At 45.2% G+C, this 16,068-nt stretch overlaps 1 protein-coding gene across 1 annotated transcript; it reads right to left on the bottom strand.

The window, feature by feature from the left end:
* Window positions 1-12,195: 12,195 nt before the first annotated feature.
* LOC132887555 (extracellular calcium-sensing receptor-like) lies at window positions 12,196-15,440 on the bottom strand. The gene is made up of 6 exons (XM_060923023.1): window positions 15,226-15,440; window positions 14,823-15,114; window positions 13,952-14,743; window positions 13,585-13,812; window positions 13,297-13,420; window positions 12,196-13,106 (listed from the first exon to the last, which is right to left on the bottom strand). Exons 1-6 carry the CDS (start codon window positions 15,438-15,440, stop codon window positions 12,196-12,198), a joined length of 2,562 nt encoding a protein of 853 aa, XP_060779006.1.
* Window positions 15,441-16,068: the final 628 nt, after the last annotated feature.

Raw genomic sequence — 16,068 nt, 5'->3', positions numbered from 1 at the left:
GACCTTCCACATCCGTTCCAGCTGCTCTTTCAACCCTTGATACTTCTCAAGTTTCTCATGTTCCTTCTTCCTGATGTTGGCGTCAGCTGGGATCGCCACATCTATCACCACCACCCTCTTCTGCTCTTTGTCCACCACCACTATGTCCGGTTGGTTAGCCAGGATCTGTTTATCAGTCTGGAAGCTGAAGTCCCACAGAAGCTTGGCCCTGTTGTTCTCAGCCACCTTCTGTGGTATGGCCCATTGGGACTTGGGTACTTCTATTTCATACTGGTTGCAGATGTTCCTGTATACTATCCCAGCCACTTGGTTGTGCCTCTCCATGTACGCAGATCCAGCTAGCGTCTTACACCCTGCTACTATGTGCTGGACTGTTTCAGGGGCTTCTTTGCACAGTCTGCATCTTGGGTCTGATCTACTCTGGTAGATCCTGGCCTCTATGGCTCTTGTGCTTATGGCCTGTTCTTGTGCTGCCATGATTAGTGCCTCTGTGCTGTCTGTCAGTCCTGCATGATCCAGCCACTGGTAGGATTTCTTGATATCAGCCACTTCCTCTATCTGACGGTGGTACATGCCATGTAGGGGTTTGTCCCTCCAGGTTCTCTGTTCCTCCTCCTCCTCTGCACTCTCATCAGGGTTCTGCTGCCTGAGACATTCACTTAGCAGTTCATCCTTTGGGGCCATCTTTCTGATGTATTCTCGGATTTTTGATGTTTCATCCTGGACCGTGGTCTTGACGCTCACTAGCCCTCGGCCTCCCTCTTTCCACTTAGTGTATAGTCTCAGGGTGCTGGACTTGGGGTGGAACCCTCCATGCATGGTGAGGAGCTTTCTAGTCTTGATATCTGTGGCTTCTATCTCCTCCTTTGGCCAGTTTATGATACCAGCAGGGTATCTGATGACTGGTAGTGCATACATGTTGATGGCTCGGACCTTGTTCTTACCATTCAGCTGACTTTTCAGGACCTGCCTTACTCTCTGGACGTATTTGGCTGTGGTTGACTTCCTTGTGGCCTCTTAATGGTTTCCATTAGCCTGTGGGATGCCAAGGTACTTGTAGCTGTCTTGGATATCACCTATATTGCCCTCTGGTAGGTCAGTCCCCTCAGTCCGGATCATCTTGCCTCTCTTTGAGACCATCCGGCCACACTTGTCCAATCCAAATGACATCCTTATGTCATCGGGTGGTGTGGATCAGCGAGTCTATTTCTCACTCGTTCCTGGCATACAGCTTGATGTCATCCATGTAGAGCAGGTGGCTGATTGTTGCCCCACTACAGAATTGGTACCCGTAGCCGCTCTTCGTGATGATCCGACTGAGGGGGTTCAGGCCCATGCAGAACAGCAGTGGTGATGGCGCATCTCCTTGGTATATGCCGCACTTGATGTTGACTTGGGCAATGGGTTTTGAGTTGGCCTCTAGGGTTGTCTTCCACATTTCCATTGAGTTCTGGATGAAGGTCCTTAGGTTCCTGTTGATCTTATACAGTTCCAGACATTCCAGTATCCATGTGTGTGGCATTGAGTCATAGGCTTTCTTGTAGTCAATCCAGGCAGTGCACAGGTTGGTCTGTCTCTTCTTACAGTCTCGGGCGACTGTTCTATCAGCCAGTAGCTGGTGCTTGGCTCCTCTGGTGTTACTGCCAATTCCTTTCTGTGCCTCGCTCATGTATTGAGCCACATGCTTACTCATTTTTGCCGCAATGATGCCTGACCGGGCCTTCCATGTTGTGCAGAGACAGGTAATTGGCCGGTAGTTGGATGGGATGGGTCCCTTCTGGGGGTCCTTCATGACTAGGACTGTCCTGCCTTGGGTTAGCCATTCTGGGTGGGTTCCATCCCTCAGCAGCTGGTTCATCTGTGCTGCTAGGCATTCATGGAGTGCAGTTAGCTTCTTCAGCCAGTACGTATGGATCATATCGGGGCCTGGTGCTGTCCAGCTCTTCATCTTTGACACTCTTCCTTGGACGTCTGCCATTGAGATGGTTACTGGTTCTTGTTCTGGGAGGTTGCTGTGGTCAGCTCTTAGGTCCACTAACCATTGGGCATCGGTGTTGTGTGATGCCTTTCTTTCCCATATGTCTTTCCAGTATTTTTCCACCTCAGCTCTTGGTGGGTCTGACCGGTTGTTGTTCCCCTGCCATTGAGAGTACACCTTGGCTGGTTCAGTGGAGAACAGCTTGTTTATTCTCCTGGCCTCTCCTTCCTTGGTGTATCTCCTCAACCGGGTGGCCAGAGCTGTTAGTCGCTGTTTGGCAGTTTCGAGTGCCTCTGGTATGGAGAGTGAGTTGTACTTCCTGGGCACCCCTTTATTCACCATGTTCCCTTTCTGTAGTTCAGCTAGCTGGCTAACTTCTCTCCTTGCTGCCTTTATCTTGGCCTCTAATCGTCTCTTCCATGGTGGATACTGTTTGTTATGTCCCGAGCCCACCTTGTGTCCAAGCATCTCCATGATTACTGTTGCTGTACTGTGTATCAGCTTGTTGGTCTCAGTGATGGTTCTTGTGGAGATTGTCTTCAGAGCAGGTCAGCAGCTGTTAGCTGTTGGGGCTTGGTATCTAATGGTTGTGGGGATGATGATGACGACATCTCCCCACTGACCTGTCTTCCTGGCTCCCCCTTGCCATAGCATCATTGTTGTATTTCATTAATCTCTCTATAATCATTAATCTCTAGTTGTGATTTCGATTACGGATGTTGGAACACTGGGCTAATAGCTGTTTCTTTGTTAGACTTGACTGTGGGTTTCAAAGTGTCCAATGGTCCCACATTCGCTGCATGCATGATTGCTTGTATTGTAGCATTCCAGCAAATCCGTATTTTCTGTCCTCGTCCATCGATGTCTTGTTCCAGTAGCCCATTTCTCATCAGTTTGCCCTGGTTCCCTAGCAACTGACGCAGACCTTGTTGACCCGGGCGACGTCTGAGCCGGTATGACTGAGCCAGTTATGTCTTCACTCATTCCTGAGGTAGGCTGATATATCATGAGGGGTTTTGCCTAAGGACCCTTACTGGATGATGTTTAGCCCCGACCGGGATTCGAACCCCGATCTCCCGCGTCGTAGTCAGTGAGCATTACCACTGTACTATCCAGCTGATTGATTGATATATATATATATATATATATATCAATCAGCTGGATAGTACAGTGGTAATGCTCACTGACTACGACGCAGGAGATCGGGGTTCGAATCCCGGTCGGGGCTAAACATCATTCAGTAAGGGTCCTTAGGCAAAAACCCCTCATGATATATCAGCCTACCTCAGGAATGAGTGAAGACATAACTGGCTCAGTCATACCGGCTCAGACGTCGCCCGGGTCAACAAGGTCTGCGTCAGTTGCTAGGGAACCAGGGCAAACTGATGAGAAATGGACTACTGGAACAAGACATCGATGGACGAGGACAGAAAATACGGATTTGCTGGAATGCTACTATACAAGCAATCCCAGAGAGAGGGGATACATGCAGAGAATGTGGGACCATTGGATACTTCGAAACCCACAATCAAGGCTAACAAAGAAACAGCTATTAGCCCAGTGTTCCAACATCCATAATCGAAATCTGCTATCACAACTAGAGATTAATGAAATACAACAACGATGCCAGGGGAGCCAGGAAGACATGTCATCATCCCCACAACCAGAGATTGGGTACCAAGCCCCAACAGCCTCAACACAAGAGCTGCTGACCTGAGAAGGAAGATCGTGACCCAACTGGAAACCTGGAGCCCCCGACGAATACCGAAGCTGAGTTGCCAAGTACCTTCAGAAGATCTACTAGTAGATGTGAATGCTGCTCTGAAGACAATCTCCACAAGAACCATCACTGAGACCAACAAGCTGATACACAGTACAGCAACAGTAATCATGGAGATGCTTGGACACAAGGTGGGCTCGGGACATAACAAACAGTATCCACCATGGAAGAGACGATTAGAGGCCAAGATAAAGGCAGCAAGGAGAGAAGTTAGCCAGCTAGCTGAACTACAGAAAGGGAACATGGTGAATAAAGGGGTGCCCAGGAAGTACAACTCACTCTCCATACCAGAGGCACTCGAAACTGCCAAACAGCGACTAACAGCTCTGGCCACCCGGTTGAGGAGATACACCAAGGAAGGAGAGGCCAGGAGAATAAACAAGCTGTTCTCCACTGAACCAGCCAAGGTGTACTCTCAATGGCAGGGGAACAACAACCGGTCAGACCCACCAAGAGCTGAGGTGGAAAAATACTGGAAAGACATATGGGAAAGAAAGGCATCACACAACACCGATGCCCAATGGTTAGTGGACCTAAGAGCTGACCACAGCAACCTCCCAGAACAAGAACCAGTAACCATCTCAATGGCAGACGTCCAAGGAAGAGTGTCAAAGATGAAGAGCTGGACAGCACCAGGCCCCGATATGATCCATACGTACTGGCTGAAGAAGCTAACTGCACTCCATGAATGCCTAGCAGCACAGATGAACCAGCTGCTGAGGGATGGAACCCACCCAGAATGGCTAACCCAAGGCAGGACAGTCCTAGTCATGAAGGACCCCCAGAAGGGACCCATCCCATCCAACTACCGGCCAATTACCTGTCTCTGCACAACATGGAAGGCCCGGTCAGGCATCATTGCGGCAAAAATGAGTAAGCATGTGGCTCAATACATGAGCGAGGCACAGAAAGGAATTGGCAGTAACACCAGAGGAGCCAAGCACCAGCTACTGGCTGATAGAACAGTCGCCCGAGACTGTAAGAAGAGACAGACCAACCTGTGCACTGCCTGGATTGACTACAAGAAAGCCTACGACTCAATGCCACACACATGGATACTGGAATGTCTGGAACTGTATAAGATCAACAGGAACCTAAGGACCTTCATACAGAACTCAATTGAAATGTGGAAGACAACCCTAGAGGCCAACTCAAAACCCATTGCCCAAGTCAACATCAAGTGCGGCATATACCAAGGAGATGCGTTATCACCACTGCTGTTCTGCATAGGCCTGAACCCCCTCAGTCAGATCATCACGAAGAGCGGCTACGGGTACCGATTCCGTAGTGGGGCAACAATCAGTCACCTGCTCTACATGGATGACATCAAGCTGTATGCCAGGAATGAGCAAGAAATAGACTCGCTGATCCACACCACCCGGATCTACAGCGATGACATAGGGATGTCATTCGGATTGGACAAGTGTGGCCGGATGGTCTCAAAGAGAGGCAAGATGATCCGGACTGAGGGGATTGACCTACCAGAGGGCAACATAGGTGATATCCAAGACAGCTACAAGTACCTTGGCATCCCACAGGCTAATGGAAACCATGTAGAGGCCACAAGGAAGTCAACCACAGCCAAATACCTCCAGAGAGTAAGGCAGGTCCTGAAAAGTCAGCTGAATGGTAAAAACAAGGTCCGAGCCATCAACATGTACGCACTACCAGTCATCAGATACCCCGCTGGTATCATAAACTGGCCAAAGGAGGAGATAGAAGCCACAGATATCAAGACTAGAAAGCTCCTCACCATGCATGGAGGGTTCCACCCCAAGTCCAGCACCCTGAGACTATACACTAAGCGGAAAGAGGGAGGCCGAGGGCTAGTGAGCGTCAAGACCACGGTCCAGGATGAAACATCGAAAATCCGAGAATACATCAGAAAGATGGCCCCAAAGGATGAACTGCTAAGTGAATGTCTCAGGCAGCAGAACCCTGATGAGAGTGCAGAGGAGGAGGAACAGACAACCTGGAGAGACAAACCCCTACATGGCATGTACCACCGTCAGATAGAGGAAGTGGCTGATATCAAGAAATCCTACCAGTGGCTGGATAATGCAGGACTGACAGACAGCACAGAGGCACTAATCATGGCAGCACAAGAACAGGCCATAAGCACAAGAGCCATAGAGGCCAGGATCTACCAGAGTAGATCAGACCCAAGATGCAGACTGTGCAAAGAAGCCCCTGAAACAGTCCAGCACATAGTAGCAGGGTGTAAGATGCTAGCTGGATCAGCGTACATGGAGAGGCACAACCAAGTGGCTGGGATAGTATACAGGAACATCTGCAACCAGTATGGAATAGAAATACCCAAGTCCCAATGGGCCATACCACAGAAGGTGGCTGAGAACAACAGGGCCAAGATTCTGTGGGACTTCAGCTTCCAGACTGATAAACAGATCCTGGCTAACCAACCGGACATAGTGGTGGTGGACAAAGAGCAGAAGAGGGTGGTGGTGATAGATGTGGCGATCCCAGCTGACGCCAACATCAGGAAGAAGGAACATGAGAAACTTGAAGTATCAAGGGTTGAAAGAGCAGCTGGAACGGATGTGGAAGGTCAAGGGTTGCGTGGTCCCCGTGGTAGTGGGGGCACTTGGGGCAGTAACCCCCAAACTGGGAGAGTGGCTCCAGCAAATCCCAGGAACAACATCTGAAGCCTCAGTCCAGAAGAGCGCAGTCCTAGGAACATCGAAGATACTGCGCAGAACCCGCAAACTCCCAGGCCTCTGGTAGAGGACCCGAGCTTGAGGATGACATGGATACCACCCCCACCCCCACCCCCGCCGGGGGTGAGAAGGAGATTTTTTTTTTGTGTGTGTGTGTGTGTTATTTATATATTTGTGTGTGTGTGTTTTGGCCGTGGCATGTAAAACACCTTAGGGCTGTTCTGAACTCACTGAGGTGCATGGGGCTCATGGCTAACTCAAAGTAGTACGTTATTGGGCATGTGGATGAACTATATCTAGACTTCCACTTAGGTCATGGGCAGGTGCATTCCCATATTGACAAGACCGCAGAAATTATGACCTGCCCAAGGCCAAGACCAAAAAGGGTGTGAGATATTTGCTGGGGTTGGCTGGCTATTATTGTATGTTTGTGCCTAACTACTTGAACATCACCAGCCCACTGACTGATATCACTAAAGAGGGGGCACCAGATCTGGTTCAGTGGATGGAGTCATGAAAACAGGCTTTCACCCAGGTAAAGGCTGCTCTATACAGCGGGCCACTTTTGCACTCCCCTGACTTTTCGCTCCCTTTATTTTGTAGACTGACATGTTGACGAGAGGGCTGGGTGCCATTTTTTCCAGATGGTGGAGGGGGAGGAGTGCCCAGTGCTGTACATTAGCTGCAATCTCTCATTGTGAGAGACAAAGTACAGCACCATTGAAAAGGAATGTCTGGCCATCAAGTGAGCAGTCCTTACTATCTGGTACTACCGACTGGGGCACCCTTTTACCCTCTACTCAGGCCATGCCCTGCTTCAGTGGTTTAACTGCATGAAGAAAAGAAACAACCTTTATTTGTCACATGCACACTTCAAGCACAGTGAAATTCATCCTCTGCATTTAATCCATCTGAAGCAATGAACACACGCAGAGCAGTGGGCAGCCACAACAAAGCACCCGGGGAACAGTCAGGGGTCAGGTACCTTGCTCAAGTGCACCTCAGCCCAAGGCCACCCCACATCAACCTAACTGCATGTCTTTTGGATTGTGGGGGAAACTGGAGCACCCGGCAGAAACCCACGCAGAGAACATGCAAACTCCACACAGAAAGGCCCTCGCCGGCCACTGGGTTCGAACCCGGAACCTTCTTGCTGTGAGGCGACTGTGCTAACCACTACACCACCATGCCACCCCAAGGATGCCAAGGCACAAATGACCCATTGGTATCTAGCTCTGAAGCCCTTTAAATTTGATGTGGTCCACAGGCCAGGGGTGCAGATGGTGGTGGTGGATTACCTCTCCTGTCGGGAGGGGAGTCGGCTGCAGTCCAGACAGCTCTCCAACCTGAGTTCAGCAGTGGGGGTATGTGGCAGGCATGTGTGGTCAAGCTCCAGTTTGTGAATGGCAAAATGATCATACCTGTCTCAAATTAATAGTGTGTGTGTTGCAGTGACAGCCAAGGGTGAATAAGGAGGGAGAAAGCAGAAAGGAGGGGAGCTTTCTTTGGAGCAGAAGAGTGTGTGTGTGTGTGTGTGTGTGTGTGTGTGTGTGTGTGTGTGTGTGTGTGTGTGTGTGTGTGTGCATAGCCAACCTGAAAAGCTTAAATAATTAACCCACCTGTCCCAGTGCTTCAGGATCCCACCACCCCCAAGAATGTATTACAAAGGTTATTAACAAAAAGCTTGACTGACCAAATTTCTGCTTCACTATTTGAGGTACCAACAAATAGCCTGCACCTTTTGATCCAAGTAGGTGTGCAAAGTCATAAAAAAAAACAGAATTTCACTCAGGTACTTTTGGTGCTTTATAGGTCAGTAGTATTAGTTGAAAGCAAAGGTGTTTGGCACCTGCAAGGCCTGTCGCACCTCTACCAATGCCAGTGGGCCAGCTGCAGGGTCATCAGCTGGGCACCACCTCTCAAAGGTTTCACCCCTTTGATCCCAGAACATCTCTGGGTGGTGGGGCTGCGGGAGGGACATCTCCCTACCACCACCTGCGGCTGGCCCTAAGATCCTTGGTTCCCCCACTTTAGGTCTTTCTTTCTAAGCCATAGCCAGAAGCTACTTTTCTCCATCTCCTCAGCCAGTTCCTTGAGTGCCCTCTTTTGCCTGGACCCAGTGACTCCAAGAACTAACAGTAGCCGCTGCATAGATTTTCCAACGAAGCCTCTGCATCCAACTTCCACAGGGTAGGTGCATGCCTTCCAATGTGCTTCTATGCATGATACAGCAAGCTCACTGTACTTATCCTTTTTTTCTCTCAGATGCTGTCTCCATAGCCTCTTCCCATGGCACAGTGAGTTTTGCCATGATTACTGTTTTGGTGGAGATTGTCCTGTGGTCTATGTCTGGCCGTAAGGAGGTTGTGGTTATTTCAGGTAGAAACTTCAGTTGTTGGGCCAGGTCAACCCTCATGTGCCACTCTCTCCAGGTGTCAGTACATACCATTCTTTCTCTTTGGTGTTTTCAGCTTTTTTCTCCTTGCCTGATGAAGTGGATCTGTGGTTTGGAGGATGATGGGCTTGTCTTGTTGGCATCAACCCCACATTTCTCCAAGACCTCTGCCAGTTTTTGCAACACTTAATCATGACACCACCTGTGTCAGCTCTGTGTCAAGCCTGATTTGCAGCCAGTTAGAATGTGCTGCAAACTGGGATTATGGATGTCACATGTTATGTAGTTTGTTTCTGAGCCATGCCACAGATGTACATTCTACAGACTTGGGAGGGTATCATATCAGGACCTGATGAGAAAACTCAGTCTTGCCTGTGGAATCTTCCACATGTCAGCCCAAGTTATGGCCCTATTGGTGATTGCCTCCAAGTTTGTCCATTTTCCTTGTTTTTGCTGGCTCACTGCCTTGATTTTATATGCCTCGTTCTCCATTCTGACCACTTCTGAGACCAACAGATATTTTCCTTCCTTTTTTTGAGGCTTTAGACCATGTTTTGGGAGCTGGTGCCCAACCCAACCTTGCCCTGCCTTGGTGCAACCACCCAACTATCTCTTGATGATGTAAATGACTGATTGCCTGGTTGACAGCTTGTTCAGCCATCCATCTGTGCCCTGTTCAAACTGAAGCCTTGGCTTTTTGTACAACTGGATCAGGTGAGTCTCTCAGCTTGAACACGAGCCTCACTTTCTCCAGTTTATAGCCAAAGTTTAGTGATCTCAGTGGTAGCTGAGTGTGTGGTTTTTTTTTTTTTTCCAAACAGGGCCGCATCTGAGAGGCAGCAAGGTAGACCTAGCCATTTGCAGATATAGTTATTGGCGTTCGAGTCCATCCTCTGTGGTGTTGATGAAGAGATCTTGCATACCTTCAGTGGCCACATCAGATGATGATAGAGGGTGAATTGGTAGCACCAGACCTTGAATTTTCTAAGGAGATGGCTTTAGTCTATCTTCCCCAAGCCTTCTGAGAGTTTTGTCAAGACCAAGTGAGCCATATACTTATCTGTGATGTCAGCAGTGTAGAGCCTCCAAAGACTTCACACTGGCTGCTCTGCCAACAGTGGGAACTTTTATCTGTCAATATAGAAGGACATGTTACCAGTCCTGGCTCCTTTACAGATTGATAGGCTCCAAGACTTGGCAGGTTTGATTTTCATCCTTGCCCAGCTGAGGAGCTCCTCCAGTCTTTTCAAAAGTCATGTAGTGCAAGCAGCTGTTTGTAGGAGTGTAGTGACATCATCCAGGTAGCTTCTTAGGGCAGGTAGGTGCTGCCCTGATTGGGATTTCACACCTTGGGACATCTGTCTTGCACCAATCAAAGTGATTTCAAAGGCTGTTGTGAACAGGATGGGTGAGATCAAACAACCCATTGCTATGCCTTTCTCGAGCTGCTGCCAGCCAGTTGTGATTTCTTGAGTTGTGTAGAAGGCATAGAAGTTTCTGAAGTGGGCAGAGACCAAGTTTTTGATACAGGTTGGTATGTGGAAAAAACTGAGAGTGAAGGTGATGAGCTGGTGTGGAACAGATCCATTACCAGGTCCAACTAAACTACATGGAGATCTGGTTTATTGTGTTTAGCTGTTTGGATTTGTTCCCAAATCATGGTGGAGTGTTCAACACAGCCAGGAAACCCTGGGACCCCTGACTTCTGACAGCTGGTGTCAATGTAGCTGTTGGTCAGTAGATAGTTGGTCATGCATCTCGCTATGACTGTGAAGAATATCTTCCCTTCCATGTTAAGTAGGGCACTGCCTCGAAACTGGTTGATGTTCCAGGAATATTTCTCCTTTGGGATGAAGGTGGTTAGAGCTGTACTCCATGCTGATGGGATAGATTGAGTTTCCCAGGCAACTCTTATTAAAGGGATCCTAGAAAAACATGCTAGCACATGCTTTTTCTTTCCTGCTCCTGTGTTTCTGAATCCACTCAGCTCTCCTCAGGTGTGCTAGTCTGGATTTCAGCTGATCCCAGAGAGCTTTTAAACCCTCTTTCTCCTGAATTTGGGCTTTCCTCCATAGTTTTTCTTTCTTTTTTTTAACAGAGTAGCTGTCTTTCCTTTCCCAGCTTAAGGATTTCACCCTCTCAACTTTTTTTGAGTGTGTTTCAGGCATCAAATTCTAACATTGTTTATATTTACAAAATACAATTAAGTGGGTCAGTAAACCTATTGAAAATCTTTTCTTTTTACTTTTGTCAGTTAAATAAAGGTTCACATGAATTAACAAATCACAAATTTTTGTTTTTATTGCATTTTGGAAAATATCCCAACTTTTCTGGAAATGATGTTAGTAGTTTCTCAAAGTGTTTGTCTTGTATATACAAGAAATGTGTGTGCTGCCCCTCTTACCAATGACACCATTCCCCCCAATATCAGTTGACAGCCAAATGCTCCCTGTTTTCAATGTCATGGTTCAATTCACTGGAAGTCAGCTTTCTTGTAAAGAAGGCACTGTAGTATATTTTGCTGAAGACACTTGATGGTGGGACAGATCAGCCCTGATACTTTCCTAAAATGAAGGGTAGCTGGGAACAAGGTGTTTTAACATAGGAACTATGGGTGGAGAATCTGCAGACTGTCTGAGGGCTCCAAAAAACAATTCTTAAACCCAAGGGATATGAGGGGCATTGGCTAGAAAACAAAAATTCTAGCTAAACTGGCAGCAAATATTGGCAGTAACTTGAACCTCTGAAGGCACTTAATGCCCTAGAGTTTTTGGAATTCAAAAGCTAGTATTCAAAAGCTGTGAATTAAATCCAAGAAATGCTGTGTAATTTGGTGATAGATTTTGGAGATATTTGGTCTTAAATTATATTGTATAGGCATATAACCATATACAGTACAACATTCTGTCAGCTGCTCAGTCCATGCTTAAAATGTTTCAGAAATACAGCTTGTTTGTTTGTTTGTTTGTTGGCTTGTTTGTTTGCTTGTATAAATGGGACAATAGTGATCATGCTAGTTCCAGTTTTATAATAATGGTCCTGAAATGGTTTATGTTGGCAAGACCAAACTGCAGATCAGCATAAAGTTCTAAGGCTCCAGAATGTACATTTGGCAAAGTAAAAATATTTTATGTGTAAAGTAAATAATAGTAGCAGTAAGAATCTTATCATTCTAGAAAACACATTTTAGTTATGTACTTAATGTGTACCTAATATGAGGGAACCAAACATTTGTCTGAGCTATGAATTGAGAGTGGTAAAATATGAACAATGCTTAATTAAAATAGACATAAATGGACAGAAGGAGGGCCTTCACACACACACACACACACACACACACACACACTGAAAAAGGAAAATATTTCTCCTAAGATTTTGAGGCATTCTTCCCCATCATATGACTTTTAGAATTCTTTTCTGGTTTTAGTAAAATTATATAACATTTTGGAAGAAATATGCAAAACAGTAATGCAAAGCTTGAAGCCAAAATAGCAAATATCTCCACAGCTACAGTAAATTTTCCAGGAGAACTGACATAAGCTGGAATAAAAGTGATCCATACGGCACAGAATATGAGCATACTGAATGTGATGAATTTTGCTTCATTAAAATTATCAGGCAACTTTCGGGCTAAAAAAGCTAAAATAAAACATAAAAGAGCCAAAAATCCTATATAACCCAAAATGGCCCAGAAACCTATGGTTGAGCCCAAATCACATTCGAGAATGATCTTTTCCTTATAGTGTTTTAGATTCTTGAAGGGGAAAGGAGGGGATATTGACAACCAAAGCACACAAATAAGGACCTGTATGAGAGTGAAAGCAAGAACACTAAGTCTCTGCTGTGGAGGCCCAAACCATTTCATGACATTACTGCCTGGAAGTGTTGCCCTGAAGGCCATTAACACTACTATTGTTTTCCCCAGAACACAGGAGATGCAGAGCACAAATGTAATCCCAAACGCTGTGTGGCGCAACATACAGGACCAATCAGAAGGTTGACCAATGAAAGTAAGTGAACAAAGGAAACACAGAGCCAATGAGAAGAGCAATAGAAAGCTCAGCTCAGAGTTGTTGGCCTTGACTATTGGGGTATTTTTATATCTAAAGAATATGATTGTGATTATTACAGTCATAAATGTGCCAATAATAGAAACAGCTGTTAGTAAAATTCCCATAATTTCATCATAGGACAGATATTCGATTTCCTTCTTTACACATTCATTCCTTTGTGGATTTGACCAGTAATCTTGTTGGCAGTGATCACAAGCAATAGAATCTGTAACAGAGTTAGAGCACATTACATTGTATAAAACTGTGGTATAATTTAGAAATAAAAAAAAAATAAACTACTGTCTCCAAGATAGAAAATATACATGAAAAAAAAAAAAAAAAATATATATATATATATATATATATATATATGTATGTGCCTTCCCATCATTACCTGATGATGCATTCCCTTTTACCTGTCATGTTACTGATCTCTCCTTCAGCACATGGTATGCAGTCAAAACAGCAGATAGGCTTCCCTTTCTGCGCAGCCTTCCTTGTGCCAGGAGGACAACTCTCACTGCACACAGATATTGGTACCTGTAATCCAGGAGAAACATGAAATTACTTCCAAAATAATGTTTCATACTTGATGGTTTTTACAGATGAGATTTTTTTCAAATCCATCCTTTATACAAGTAACTAAAAAGAGAAAAGCTATTTTGATTATTGAGTCCCATACACTTTTTATTGCCTGTACACACCATTTTTGCATCTTGTGCCCATGTAACTGAGGTCATGTTTACATTTAATCGATCATGAACAGGAAGGGATGAGTCATAGAGACCAACAGTGACAAATTCATGTTGGTTTTCCTTACTTGTTTGCCAGTTTATTACTTCATATTTTGCAGCAGGGTCACCATTTATATCAAAATACACTTCTTCTCCCTCTCTAGTTTCAAAATGCACTCTTTTGAGGTGCTCTAGAAACTATTGAAATGGATTAAAAGAAAAATAGATTCAAAAGGGGAGACAGTATGAAGCCTTTATGCATTTGTATACTTTTTTGAAGTGTTAGGTGTGTGACAAAGTGCTTTGGTCTAATGATTAAAAGATGGCCTTAACTCACTGTAAGGGGATCAGGTTGCTTCTTTGTCGGACATGTTTCCTCGCAACCAAGAAGGCCATGCAGGGTGTGGGCAACAGCGTATACCCCCTTATAGACATTATTGAAAATGGGCAACAGTGACATGTCTGTGAATGTGTTTTCTATGTCAGACAGTTTCTCACTGCCTGTGCAAATTTTTGTATCTACTGAATTATTCTGAGTAGTGTATTTACACTTAAACATAGCCTCCCAGAATTTAATAAAAATTTCACTTCCTGCAGATTTTAGTGGATTTATATCCAGAACAAATTCCTTCAGACCCATCACCTCTGTTTGGGGGATAGCTAGCCCTATGGCTCCTTGCAGAATATTGTGCTTGTCCAATGTGACTGCAGCAGAATCAGAGATCCAGCCCTCAGTTCCCACCCACTGATATCCAGTGATGTTGTGCTCAAAAAACACATGGAGCAAGAGCTCCAAGTCCCAATGAGCAAGAAATGCCACGATCACTCGAGAAGTGGATCTTTTGATTTGCTCCACAATTCTATGCACTTTTTCTTGTGAGTAGGTTCTAAAAACTGGAAGAGAATATTCCAAGCAGATACCCAGTTGTTTTGCAATTTTAGAGAAAGTGGCCATCCCACTGTTCCCATAATCATCATCAGTTCTTAATGCTCCCACCCAGGTCCAACCAAAGTGTTTGACCATTTCTGCCAGTGCTCTGCTCTGATGATAATCACTTGGAATAGTGCGCAGAAATGAGGGATATTTCTTTTTGTCACTGAGACACTCGCAAGTAGCATAGTGACTGATCTAGACAAATTGAAGAATGAAAAGCATGAAAAAATACATCCCACAAAAACAGAACACTACTAATTGCATAAATACTTACAATAGGGATGCTAAATGGGCCAATACTCTTTGCAATGGCCATGCTCGGTGAGGAGGCTGTGTCTCCTATTATGGCTTGTACCTGGGCTGGCTTTGTACAGATCTCATTTGATTCTGATTTCTCATCTCCATTAATAAGTTCCATTGCCACTTTTACCCCCCTTGTCATAGAACTACATGTATCATAGATTTTGTAACCCAGTGAAACTCCAGGCAGCAATGACGAACTGTTGTTGATCTCTTCTACTGCAAATATCAAAGCCTGTGAATACTGGAAGGCTCTCAATTCAAGACTAAACAAATGAAAACACAGAGACAGCCAGAGACAGTGTAGTACAAAACATTAGACATTGCTTCTTTTTGTGCCAATAATGCCACTGATGTGATGCACTGATGCTGCTTACCTCATGCATTTTAGTGGAGGTGGCATCGACGCATAGGATAAGTCTCTGATTTCCCAACTGCTGTGAAAGGGGAAAATCCCTCCAACAATAATATCACCATTTTTCCATAACTGTGGGTATACTGGCTCTCCTTGCAGGCTACATGTACTCTCATTAGCTGTGGAAAAATTTATCATGGCTAGTACCACATGTAGGAATGTAAAGACAGGCTCCATGCATCTAAAAGTGTTCATTTAGAGATTGCATGTGCTCGGAACAAAGACTCAACTAGATGAAGAGGAAAGATTTCTGGTATTTATACAGTTGGAAATACAAACCCTCTCATGTAATGTTACACTAGTGGGACTCAGTTATTGGAGGTGTGCCAATGGAAATTGTTTTATCTTTGGGTTTTGGTTTACACAAGGAGAAAGTGACCACTTTTATTTATTAGCCCTATAATTTATATTTAAAGAAAGATTTATCTGAAAAAGGCCATCTTTTAGGGGATGATTTTTTTTCTCACTTTTATTTCACTGGTTTGCATCGTCAAGTACTGGTATTGGGCCACAGCATTTAAAGTGGGCTTTTTGAACTTTTTAATCAGACTGTTTGTATTGAGCTTTAAAATGACCAGTGCTCATAAATTAGTTACTGTTGTAAAATCAAGTGATGTCAAAATACATATGCAATTTGTAAGATTTATTATTAACTAGCAGGTTACCCGGCGTTGCCTGGGTTTTGCAAAATTCAAGTTTGCTCCCTGACTTCAAACCCAAATTTGGTGAAGATCTTTCAAGAAATGGTGATCTTAACCCAAGACAAACAAAAATCCAAACTTCCACCACCCAGGGGACAACTGGG

Source organism: Neoarius graeffei, chromosome 6 (assembly GCF_027579695.1).
Source record: "Neoarius graeffei isolate fNeoGra1 chromosome 6, fNeoGra1.pri, whole genome shotgun sequence".
NCBI lineage: Eukaryota > Metazoa > Chordata > Actinopteri > Siluriformes > Ariidae > Neoarius > Neoarius graeffei.
The sequence above is the reverse complement of the archived record's forward strand: the minus strand, read 5'-3'. Positions and strand labels throughout refer to the sequence as shown.

Bases quoted from the DNA above. Each gene is read 5' to 3' on its own strand.
- LOC132887555 (XM_060923023.1), bottom strand. From the start codon at position 15,440: ATGGAGCCTGTCTTTACATTCCTACATGTGGTACTAGCCATGATAAAT. The intron at 15,115-15,225 runs GTAAGCAGCATC...TCATTTGTTTAG, and splicing joins CCTCCACTAAAATGCATGAG to TCTTGAATTGAGAGCCTTCC. The intron at 13,107-13,296 runs GTAAAAGGGAAT...ACTCTGTTACAG, and splicing joins AGAGATCAGTAACATGACAG to ATTCTATTGCTTGTGATCAC.